The sequence below is a fragment of the Peromyscus maniculatus genome, chromosome 8 (genome assembly GCF_049852395.1).
Source record: "Peromyscus maniculatus bairdii isolate BWxNUB_F1_BW_parent chromosome 8, HU_Pman_BW_mat_3.1, whole genome shotgun sequence".
Classification (NCBI taxonomy): domain Eukaryota; kingdom Metazoa; phylum Chordata; class Mammalia; order Rodentia; family Cricetidae; genus Peromyscus; species Peromyscus maniculatus.
Window position 1 is genome coordinate 65,351,334 of NC_134859.1, and position 13,176 is coordinate 65,364,509.

Below are 13,176 nucleotides of genomic sequence, written 5' to 3' on the forward strand. Positions count from 1 at the left end.
GCACCAGAAATAGGAGCTGGTCTTCTTAGAGGACAACTCAACTAACAGAGTACTGTGATGGTTTAATTTAGATGGGGGCATCTTAGGATGTTGTAGCTAGGTGACCAAACTATGCAAGTGACTTGAATAGCAGTTCTGAAGGTTGAGCTTTATATTTATTTATAGTGAACGTAAGTTGAACTTCACCAGTGTCCATGTCCACAGTGTTCTTCTCTGTGTGGGGATGACTGCAGTGGAGGTTGAGCCCAGGCTTTAGATGCTCCACCACTGAGCTACAGCTACAGTGGTTTTCTTATTTTGAGAAAGGCCTCACCAATTCCGGCTGGCCTAGAATTCGCACTGTAACTCAGGCTACCCTTGAACTTGATATTGTCCTCCCTCAGCTTTTTCTGTAGTTGTGATGACAGGCTTGTACCACCAAACACAGCTTGTTTGGTTTTTTGTTTGTTTTATTCAATGAAAAATTATAGCAAAGCTTTATTTATCTTAAGGGTCTTGTGTTCTAGGCTTATTATGCTCTTTAAAAAAGATTTATTTTTATTTTGTTTTATGTGTATATGTATGTATGTATGTCATTGTGTGTCAATGCTTGTGGAAGCCAGAAGATGGTATTGGGTCCCCTGAAGCTGGGTTTACAGGTGGTTGTGAGGTGCCATGTGGAGGCTCGGAACTGGACTTGAGTCCTTTGGAAGAGCAGCAAGTGTTCTTAACCACGGAGCATCTCTTCAGCTCTCATTGTACTTTCTTATGTAGAAGATTGGTTACTTCACAGGATCTCTTTATAATTGACCATTCATAATATTTAATTTTTTTTCTTTTTGACAGGTTTCCTATGTAGCTCAATCAGTTGTTGGATATAGATGTTCTCCTGACTATTCAACATTTCCCATAAAACTTTTACTTAGCTGATAATCCTTGGATGTATTATTAATTGCAAATGATAACTGCAAATAATAAACTTTCTATTTTGGGGGTGGGGTGGGGACTTTTTTTTAAGCAGGGTCTCACTATGTAGCCTTGGCTGGTCTGACACTTACTATGTAGACCTTGCTGGCCTGTCACTCATAAAGATCACTTGTTTCTGCCTCTAGAATGTTGAGATTAAAGGAGTGTGCTGCCACATCTGTCTTGGCGCTATCATTCTTTATTTTTAAATTGGACTTATGTATTTATTTATTGGTTCTGTGATTGGGAGAATTAAACTCAGGGCTCTTCACATTAAATTATGCTTTCTCTTTATTTTCTCTTCCCTCTTTCCCTTCTGATCCTTCCTTCCTTTCTTCCCTCCCTCCCCCCTCCACTCCTTCCTTCCTTTCTCCCTCCCTCCCTCCTTCCTCCCCTCCCTCCCTGCTGTCCTCCCTCCCTCCCTCCTGCCCTCCTTCCCTCCCTTCCTCCCCTCCTTCCTTCCCTCCCTCCCTCACTCATTCCCTTCCTTCCTAGATAAGGTTTTACTGTGTAGCCCAAACTCACAGTCATATTCATGTTTTTGTTTCCTGAGTCCTTGGGATGATGGGCATGAGCTGAACTTGTGATTCCTGTAAAATATGTTTTCCTATATTATTTACACTATTGTTTTATAATATGATCTACATAGGAAATAGGAAATGCAGAATAGAGGCTTGTTCCACCACTATTACTTTTTAGAATGAAGTGATTCTAAAACTTGCAAAAGAATACCTGTGAGTTTCTTCTCTAAGGAGTTACAGCCTTTTTTTTTTTTTTTTGACTGTGTGTGTTTCAGTTGTAGGAAAAAATTTGGGTAGGGGGTTGGTAAGATGGTTAAGCAGGTAAAGGTGAATGCTGCTAGCCTGACGACCTGAGTTCAATTCCTGGAACCTATATGGTGGAAGGAGAGAACCAGTTCCTACAGTTTGTTTTCTGATTGCTAATGCAAGCATACACACACAGTAAATAATGTAATTAAAAAAAAAAGACAATTGGAGATCCCAGTCATACAGTTGTATGACTTTTGATGTGACTACAGTATTTGCTAATTTCCTTGTCTTCAATTTCAGGGAGACCTAGACACATTTGAAAATGGGCTCCAATCTTAGAATTAACTAATTTTTCGAAAAGAGCTGTAGCTAATGTGAGAAATACAATTCAAACCTCAGTCTTAAATATATGGATGCAAAGTTTACTGGCATATTATTTTTCATCATATTCCTTAAATTGCTTGTATTGTTTAGTTTTTTAATAAGTATGTTCTTATTTAATATATCTCCATTCATAAACCCATCTTCTGTTGAATCAGAACCTTGGACTGTTCTAAGACTTAAATTAGTAAATTATTTTTGATTTTTACTTTTCAGGTTACAGGAGTTGACTGTTTGTTCAGAAGACAATGTTGATGTCCATGATATAGAATTGTTACAGTATATTAATGTGGATTGTGCAAAATTAAAACGACTCCTGAAGGGTAGGTTTAAATGTATATCTGCAGTTAACATAATTAATCACAGTATTATGAATATAATAATTCTGCTTGAACTGGATATCAAAATAGATTGTATAGTGTTCCTGTGAAATGGCCAGTAATGCACATGGCTGACTGATTTTTGGACATTTGAAAATAGTGTAATAGAGAACATGAATTTTATCACAGAAAGTTTTCTTGAGCTACAGTTTTTGCTTTTAATAAAGAAGTTTATGTCTTTTGGAATTTGATCCCTTAAGGTGACTCTAAGTCATAGAAGTTACCAATTTAGCTTTCCTGGTGCTTAAGAACATAGTCTTGAGCTGGTGAAGTGCATGCTTATAATCCCAGCACTTGGGCAGCTGAAGGAAAGTTCAAGACCAGCCTAAACTATGTAGAGTTCAAGTGCATGATGGGCTATAGAGTGAGACCCAATTTCTAGAAACAAAACAAACAAACAACCTCCCCAACAAAGATATTAAAATATCAAACAGTGGTTTTAATTTCCAAGAGTCTCCTAAGAGACTGAGCTTGAGTTATGTAGGGCTTAAGAATTTTGATAGTTGTGTAACAGTTTTCAAAATGCTTAATATTAAAAAAAAATTAGTATTAAGCTAGGTGTAGTTACGCCCAGTTTTAATCCCAGCAGTTGTGAGTCAGAGGCAGGCGGATCTCTGTGAGTTTGAGACCAGCTTGGTCTACAGAGTGAGTTACAGCCAAGGCTTCATAATGAGACTGTTTTGAAACAAACCAACAAACACCCCACCCCCACCCCCTGACAAAAACAAACAAACAGAAAAAACTATTATTTTATACATGTGTGAGGACTTGTATGCTATAGAGCTGTTGTGTAGGTCAGAGGTCAACTTTGTGGAGTTGGTTCTCTCTTTCTACCGTGGGTTCAGTGAATTGAACACTAGCAGGCTTGTGTGGCAATGCTTTTATACTGAGCAATCTTGCCAGTCCTTCTTTGTTTTCTTAACATTTGCCTTTTTAGAGTATATCTGTATAGGGACAGTAATGTAAACTTCTGTCAGTAGTCTTTGTTCAGATTTGTTATTTGCTTTTCTTTTCTTGCAGGACCTATACTTAAAATTGTGTGCATACAAGAGTGTGTGCCTAGAAAGGGTATTCTGAGGGAAGGATGACATTTTAAGGGAAATGGGAAATGGAATTACTGACTACATGTAGTAAGGAGGGTGAAGAGAGGACTCACTGGGGGAGAAGAAACCAGCTCGAGAAGTAGGAGAATAGTGAATGAGAACACATAGGTATGAAGATGACACATTGAAATTCATTACTTGTATGCTAACTATAAAGATTAATATTATAAAAGAATTTATGGGGCCGGAGAAATGCCTAAAACAAACAAACAAACAAACAACAAAGAAGTGGTTATGATGCCTTGGGATGCGGTTCAGTAGAATGTTTATATAGCATGAACAAAGCTGTGGGTTTGACCCCTAACATGATCAAAAAAGCGATTTCAGATATTATTATTGAAAAATCAAGTAGTTTTTTAGTTTTACTCACACAGGCCTTACCTTCTCAGTTAAACTTGTTTGGAAACTCACTCACAGACATGCCCGGACCTAAATTTAGTCAGATTGACAATGAAGATTAGCCATCATAGTGACATTTTGGAAATAAATCTAGTCCAAGTTACCCATGAATAGGGTTTGGTTAAAACAGTAGTTTCCTTAGTGATGCTTAATCCATGATAAAGTAATTGAGATGGTTCTCCAAGTCCAAATAAGAGTAGAGAAGAATATTTAATTTACATTGAGGCAACTTTTCCCAGTTTCAAAGAAAGATGTCATTTTTATTATTTTATTTATGTATATATGTTTGTATGTGTGCTTGTGGACTACAGAAGTGGGTATTGGTCCCCTGGAGCTAGAGTTACAGGCTGTTGTGAGCTGCCACATGTAGGTTCTGGGAAGCAAACTCAGGATCATACAAGATCAACTTGTTTCCTAACCACTGCGCCATCTCTCTAGCCCCATAGTTCTCCTGTTGAATCTAAGCATAGATTTAGAATATATGCAGATTGGTGTATAAATTATGAAGCCAATGTTAACTAGGCCATTGAAAGTTAACTCTGGGTGCTGGACAGTTGGCTCAACAGTTAACATTTATTGCTCTCATAGAGGATGTTGGTTTGGTTCCCAACACCCACATGGTGACTCTTAGCAGTCATGGATTCCACCAGGCGTGTTTGTGATGCACTTTCATGCATAAATAGTAAATAAAAAAGTTATCTCTAGGTGAGTATAACAAAAGAAATGGAAATTTTCTGTGGTTAATAATTACAGTAATAGCGTGTTTTAAATTCACTTCAAGAATTTTTTGAGAAACTACATGTAATAAACCATATTAATTTTTTGAAATTGAGAGGTTAATAAAATTTTGAACATGTCCTCAAGAAGCTTATGCTTTGATCGTCATGTTTTCTCTGGAAACCAATCTGCAGTGTGGATTAGCAGAGGATTATATGACATGAGCTTCTGTCATGGTAATGAGGGCATGTGGGTGTGGTAGAGGTCTCCATAGAATGAGCAACATGGGAGTTAATGTGATAGGTATTTTGGAGGTATAATCATAACTTTTGGTTAGGATATGTAGCATTTTGCAATAAATTTAAATCCATGAAATTATATATAGGAATCACAAAATATTACAGAGCATTTAGTTAAAGCAGAAAAGAGAAAGGATTGATGACAGAGAACAGAATGGCCAGCCAAATGATAAATGGAGCTTTAGATCTGCTTAGTCACAAGTCTCAGTAATAGATCCAATAAAGAATTAAAGCACATGGCTGCAGAAGCAGCTCGGTTGGTAGAGTGCCTGCTCTGCCTAAAGCCTGGTTCAATCCCCAGCACCATGTAAACTGTGCTTGGTAGTGCATGTCTGCAGCCCCAGCACTTCAGGGGTAGAAGCAAGAGGATTAGAAGTTCAAAGTCATCCTCATATCCTCAGCTATATAATGAACTAACTAGACTGAGATACATGGGACTCTGTCTCAAACAAAACAAAACAAAACAAACCCCCGAAAAACCCATCATAGAACAGAAGTAATTAAGTATACGCACATTGGGATTGAGACTAAATTATTGTACACATTTATGAGTAAAGCTGATGAATGAAAGAAGATAAAAGGACTAAAGAGAGAAGTAATGCCATTGATTTCATGTCAAAGACTAGGAGTAAAGAAAAAACTGATTTGGGGACCAAGTTTTTTCCTCATTTGTATTTATATTTGTATTTCTCCACCCTTGTTTGTATTTCCAGAAAAAGAAATTGACACTTAAAAGATCAGTACTAGAGGACTCATCTTTATTTTAGAAACATTCTGTGTAAATGTAGTAAAACCTAGTATCCCTTCTTTTTTTTTTTTTTTTTTTTAAAGATTTATTTATTTATTATGTATACAGGATGTATGACTGCAGGCCAGAAGAGGGCACCAGATCTCATTACAGATGGTTGTGAGCCACCATGTGGTTGCTGGGAGTTGAACTTAGGACCTCTGGAAGAGCAGTCAGTGCTCTTAACCTCTGAGCCATCTCTCCAGCCCCCCTAGTATCCCTTCTTTAAAAGTCCTTGGGAGAAATTTTGTTTTGTTTTGCTAAGGTACTATTAGGTTAGAGTGGTTTGTAGAAGGGTCATTTTTTTCCAAATAAAAATTTCTTTTTAGATGTGGATAATAAATTTATGAAAGATGACTTAAAATGTATCCATGGTATTTATATGGAGATAAAATTAATCTTGTATTGAAAATGCAGTCTTGAGAATGCCTAGTGCCTGAGTCTGAGGACACTGTCATTCAAGGATAATGTAGAGTGGCAACTTGGGCTACCACTGAGGTGACCAGTTGTGACCTTCACTTGCCTGAAACATCTCAAGTACTTTAAACTCTTGGTGTATATGAGAGGGGGAGGGGCACTTTGGAAATCAAGAAAGTGAAAGGAGAGCTGAAAAGAGAGAGGAACCACATAGAAGAGAGACCACAGCTTCAGCTGTGCAGCTCCCTAGCAGAGGGAGGGGAATAAAAGGGGCTTCCATGAGTGCATTGTTTTCTCTGTCCAGTGCTGCTGTGGACTGAGCCTTCCAGAGTAGGCTGCTCTGGAAGAAGAACCTCTCCCGATAAAACAGAACACAGAAATGCAAGAAACCTGAAAAAGTAAGGCACTATGACTCACTCCTCCAAAAGGTTGTATATCCTCAACCATTGGATATTCTTTCTCAGCCATTGTATTCAGAGATACTAACATGGGAAAATACCACATGATGAGTTTAAGTTTCCTGGTAAAAATGATCAGTGAGTGACATGAAAGAGAGAACAAATAAGCAGATGAGTTTAATTCAGGATCTGGAGAGGAAAGTCAGAAACAAAAGAGCCAGCAGAATGGATAAGAAAGTCACCACTGTAAATGAAAAAGTAACACAGAAGAAAAATAAAGCAAAGAATTGAGATTAAAACAAACCAAAGACATGCTGGAAAATGAAACAATGAAACATTAAAAAAAAAAAACCACATTGAATGACATCACAGGTACAGCTAGTTAAGCATAAGAAAGAATAGCAAGGATGGACAGCAAGGTTGATTAAATACTGCACTGAAACATCAGTACAGGGGGAAAATGTGCATGAACACAGTGTCAAGGGCTCTAGGATCTGATGAAGAGACCAAATCTGTGACTCTCTGGGATAGAAGGAGCTGAGGGAAACAATTAAAGGTGCGAAGAATGTGTTGAATAAATTTGAAACAGAAAATTTCCTAAATAAACACGACCACAGTATCTCTCCATGATGTATTATCAAGATGTGAAAAATACAAAGTAAAGAACCAATATTAGAAGCTCTAAGGGGAAAATGCTATTTCACCTACAGAGGTAACGTTAGATAAGCATCCTCAAGTCAGAAAAGCATGGAATGATATGGTGCAAGTCCTGAAAGTGAATATCTACCAACCAACATTACTATTTCTAGCAAAGTTATCCTTTAAAATTGATGGAAAGGGAATGGAGAGATAGCCCAGCAGTTAAGAGCACATCTTGCTCTTGGAGGGGACTCAAGTTTGGTTCCCAGCACCCATGTCAGGTGGATTACAACTGCCTGTAACTCCATTTCCAGTGGATCTTATGCCTTCTTCTGGTCTTACCATGCAAATACCCACATATGGATGCACATACATACACATAATTAAACAGAGAATAGTTAAAAAGTAAAATTGATGGGGAAATAGGAACATTTTTCAAGACAAGCACAGACTAACAAGCACATGACCATCAAGTCAACATTGCAGAAGATACATGAAAGAAAACAGCCTCAGTCATGACAGTATAGGAAAGAACACATTTCCTGAGAGGAAGCAATGAACAAAGAGTGAGGAAGGAACCCTTTATGTTCAGTACAGTAAACTAGCAAACTCCTCATACCAACAAGAGAAAGTAAAGAACAAACAGTAACCCATCCAACCAAAAAGGCAGCCAGCAAAATTACAGGAATTAACAAATGTCTCTCAATAATAACGTTAAATGTGAATGGTCTCAGTTACCAATGAAGAGATACAGGCATACTGGATTAAAAATGACAACCTTTCCATTGTAGAAAAGTAACAACACTACACTAATAAAGTTGTCTGCAGATTGAGAGTCAAAGGCTGTAAAACTATCTGTGAAGCAAACAGAAGCTGGAAACAGACTCATGTATCTGTTCTGAGATCGGATAAAGCAGACTTCAAACCAAAACTAGCCAGAAGAGATAAAGAGGAACATTATACATAAATAACGTGGACAGTTCATCAATAAGATAAATAAATATATATTATATCCCATGCAAGTTTACATATATATGTAAAAGCACTGGAGCTTCCAATTTCATTTAACAAAATACCAATAGACAGAAAATGTCTGAAAAGTCCTGATAAAATAATAGTGGGTCGTTTTAGTAACCAGCTCTCTTCTGCATATAAGTCATACAAACTAAAAATCAACAAACCTCAGAGTTAAACTACAACATAAATTAAATGAGCTTAACACACATGCAGATTATGCCATCCAACAAACATAAATTAACACACGTATACCTATCCAACAAATAGAAAACACACAGTCTTCTCAGAAGCCCATGGAACCTTCTCTAAAACAGACCACATTTTAGGCCACAAATCAAATCTTAACAAATATAAAAGAATTAACACAAGACTAGAATGTAATAAGACCAGATATTAATAGCAAACAAACAAATCTACAGAAATAAATATATGCATGGAGACCCAACAGTACATTCTTGAATGATGAGTAAATCATTGAAAACAAAACCAAACAAAACCAGGGACAAAGTTTAAAGATTCCTAGAATCAACATTTCAAGAGATGACTCAGGGTTTAAGAGTACTTACTATTCTGGAGAACCTGAGTTCCCAACCTCCACAGCAGGTGGCACATGGTGCCTGGAACTCCATCTACATGGGAATCTACTCCCTCTTTTGTGCCACATGTGGCAACGACACAGAAACATACATGAATAAGATATTACAGAAGGAAAATCTTAGAATAATCAAAAGTGAAGCGCAGTTTAACAGACCGTTTGGAATACAGCAAAGGCAGTTTTTAAAAATTGTTTTCTGGTTAAGTGTGGTGGTGCACACCTTTAGTCCTAATACTTGGGAGGCAGAGGCAGGTGGATCTCTGAGTTTGAGGTCAGCCTGGTCTACATGAGTGCCCGGAGAGTCAGGATTATGGAGAGAGTCCCTGTCTCAATAAAACAAAACAAAAAAAGAAAGCTTTCTTGTCTTTTAATTTAGTACACAAGTTTGATGTGTGATGATGGTGCCTTGAATTTTCTTGAAAGACAGTTTTAAGAGGAAATTTTATAGCCATGAGTGCCTACTATTAAAAAAAAAAAATCAGAAAGACCCCAGATAACCTAATGGTAAACTTCAAGGTTTTAGAAAAGCAAGAACAATTCAAATCCAACAGCAGTGGACAGCCAGACATAATAATGATCAGAGCAGAAATTAATGAAATGGAGAATGAGTTGGCTCTTGGAAAATTAAACAAGATTCACAAGTCCCTAGCTTGTCAAGACCCAGATTAGCAAAATTAGAAATGAACAAGGTGGGGTCATTACAGGTTCCAGTGAGATACAGAGAAACAGGGTATAGTTTGAAAATTTACATTCTAAATAATTGGTAAATATAGAGGAAATGGATAAATTCTTAGAACTGTCAAAATTAAGTCGAGATGGTATAAACAACTTCAACAGATACATAGCAACCAAAGAGACTGAAGCAGTCTCACAACAAAAGTACAGGAGTAGATGGATTCCACTGTTGAATTTAAACAAAATTTTAAAGAATGAACACCTTTCCGTAAAAAATAGGAAAGGAACACTACTATTCTATGAGGACAACAGTACACTGATACCAAAACTAGATAAGGACACAACAAAAAAGAAAACTCTAGATAAATTCTGAACAAAATTCTAGCAAACAAAATTTTAGAACGTTGGTTTCATCGCAGAGATGCAACATTGGTTTAACATACATAAACCAAGAAGTAAAATAGCATGTAGACTTAAAAACAGAAATTACATGATCATCACAATTGATGTAGAAAAGGCCTTTGGATAAAGTTCAGCATCCTTTCATAATAAAAGTTCTGAAGAAAGCAGGATTAAAGTGAACACACTAAAACATAATAGAGTATATATGAATAAAGCCTATAGCCAACATTATACTAATTTGGGGAAAATTAAGAGCAGTTCCTCCAAAATCTAGAATGAGATTAAGGTTCCCAGTCTCAGGCCTTTAATGCCAGCATTTAGAAGGCAAAGGTGGCAGGTGGATTTCTGTGGTTTAAGCCTAGCTTGATCTAGTTCCAGGCCAGCTAGAGCTGTATAGTAAGACACTGCCTCACAACAAACAAAAAAACAACTTAAAAGTTACCAGTTTTCTTTTGAATTTAGTATAGTGTTCGAAGTCTTACCTAGGGCAGTCAGTCAAGAAAGAGCATTAGAAGGAATACAAATGGAAAAGTGAAAGTCAAATTATCCCAGTGTTGAGGCAGCTTGATCTTTCTATTTCCTACTGGAGCTGAGGGGGGAGCTGGCTAGTTGCCATCGTGCTGGAAGGTACAGTGCAGGAAGGCGTCAATGAGTCATGCACCATTGAGCTCTCTACTGACTAATAATACCAGTATGCAGGCAAGCTGTGCCCAGCGGTGCAGCCGTGGTATAGCTGTGCTCTAGGATTGGTGTGGAGGCCTGCTCCACAAGAGGGAGTCCACGGTACTGTAAACCTGATTCAAAACTCAAGACTGAGGTCTTTGGCCCTAAAGGGGAACTTACTATTATAGTTTAGCTAAATTGATACAGCACCAAGCAGCCTTAAAAGTACCTATGTTTATGTTCATAGATTAAACACTACTCTTGAGTCTTAATTAAAGAAACATTGTAATGAAAAATGGTAAATGCAGAGATGCATGGCTGCTCAAGATACTGAGGCTAAGTGGCGGTCAAGTGCTCAGTCTTCCAAAGAACTACCCTACCCTTCTAAGGCTCAAGGAACCATGTGGAAGGAGGAATGGGAAGAAGAGAAGAGCTGGAAGATACTGAGAAGAGCTGTAAAGTGCCGTCTTGTGGCCATGACACAGCCAATTATGATCTTACAGCAGCTGTCAGCATTGGAGCTTCACAAGACTGGCTCTTTCAACAGTCAGTCATGGATCTGAGAAGGGCCCATTGGGCCCTACCCTTCCTTACTTAACTATGAGCTACTAATGGATTTGGGGGGAGGGGCAAATAATGTCCTCTATTGTTTACCACCTGATGAGCTGACCATGCTCTGATAAATAGTAGCAAACCCATGGTCATACAGGTGACCCTAATTAAACTCAGTGGCTCACCAAACAAGAAAATGTGAATGTGTGAAAAGGACTTGTAGTGGGTAATGGGGTAATAGGGAAATGAGAGAGAGTGAAGGTGGTCAGTAGGCAGAATTAGACTATATATTATTATGAAATTATCCAAAGAACAAAAATAATATAGTAACATAATAAAATGTGAATAAATACAATTTTTGTTAAGAAAGAAAAGGATTCTAAGGACTCAACCAGAAAACTCTCAGACCTGATGCTTTCAAGAGGGCAGGAATGCCGGTCGTGGTGGCGCATGCCTTTAATCCCAGCACTCAGGAGGCAGAGACAGGTGGACCTCTGTGAGTTTGAGGACAGCCTGGTCTACAAAGTGAGTTCCAGGACAGCCAGAGCTACACAGTGAAACCTTGTCTTGAAAAACCAAAACAAGGAAAAAAAAAAAGAGCAAGAGATAAAAATGTACAAAAATGAGCTGCTCACTTAAGAGCACTAGCTGCTCTTCTAGAGGACTTGGGTTCAATTCCCAGCACCCACATGGCAGCTCTCAACTGTAATTCCACTTGCAGGGGCATCTGACACCTTCACAGACATACATGCAGGGAAAACACAATAAAATAAAAGTAAATTATTGTAGCTGGAGAGCTTCTCTCCAGGTCCCACCAAGCCTCCGCAGTCCCACAGCCCATGTATAAATAATCACTTTATGTTACTTATAAATTGTGTGGCCGTGGCAGACTTCTTGTTATCTACTTCTTTTATCTTAAATTAACTCATTTCTATTAATCTATAAGTTGCTGCGTGGCTCGTGGCTTACCGGTACCTTACATCTCGCTTGTCATGGCAGCAGCTGACAGTATCTCTCTGCCTCAGCCTTCTTGTTCCCAGAATTCTCTTCTCTGCTTGTCCCGCCTATACTTCCTGCCTGGCTACTGGCCAATCAGCATTTTATTTATACAGAGCGATATCCACAAATTATTTTTAAAAATCAGCTGCTTTTTAAGTACTAGTAATGAACTTACCAAGAGAGTAGAAAAAAATTTCCATTTACAATAGCTTAAAAAACAAACCCACAGCTCCAAAATAAAGAATAAATAAATCCTAAGGAGGCCGGGCGGTGGTGGCGCACGCCTTTAATCCCAGCACTTGGGAGGCAGAGGCAGGCGGATCTTTGTGAGTTCGAGGCCAGCCTGGTCTACAGAGTGAGGGCCAGGAAAGGCGCAAGCTACACAGAAAAACCCTGTCTTAAAACAGAAAACAAACAACAACAAAAAACCCAAAACCAAAATAAATCCTAAGGATAAACCTAACTAAGGAGGTAAAAGACCTATAATGAAAACCTTTAGGGACTGGAAAGATAGCTCAGTTGGTAAGGGCATTTCCTGAATTCTGATCATAGTGCCCATGTGAAAAAAGCCAAGCATAGCTCTGGGCTCATCCCATTGTTGTGGGGACAGATAGGAAGATTGCTGTGGCTTGCTGGCTGCCAATCAAGTTCTAGGTTCAATGTGATTCTTAAAGTAGTAAGTAGAAAGGGATAAGAGTAGGACACTTCCTCTGGCCTTACACACACACCTTTAAGACACTGAAGAAATAGAAGACACTGTTAATACTCTTGGATTTGCAGAATTAATATTGTGGGTGATTTTTTAGAGTGGCTTACAAAGTGGTGGTCGGGGTCCAGCAATGGTGGTTTCCTGACTTAAGGGCCAAGAACCCAGTGGTTTAGTCCAGAGACTAGGTGTCTCAGCAGTCCCAATAGGATGCTGGAGTCCCAGGGAATTCTTAGAAAGTTCCTGATCTTTGGTGTACGACACCTATGGAAGCTCTAGCACCAAGAGACTTCCTAAAGGATCTCCTATACCAAGGCATGGCTTTCCTTACC

The 13,176-nt window shown here is 38.4% G+C and overlaps 1 protein-coding gene across 4 annotated transcripts in view; it reads left to right on the forward strand.

Moving 5' to 3' along the window:
• Nf1 (neurofibromin 1) overlaps positions 1 to 13,176 on the forward strand; it is a 254,271-nt gene that overhangs the window by 48,869 nt on the left and 192,226 nt on the right. For all 4 annotated transcript variants that reach the window (XM_076577606.1, XM_076577604.1, XM_076577605.1 and 1 more), the window contains exon 5: positions 2,313 to 2,419. In XM_076577606.1, coding sequence (XP_076433721.1) covers positions 2,313 to 2,419 — 107 coding nt within the window. The remainder of the gene's footprint in view (positions 1 to 2,312; positions 2,420 to 13,176) is intronic.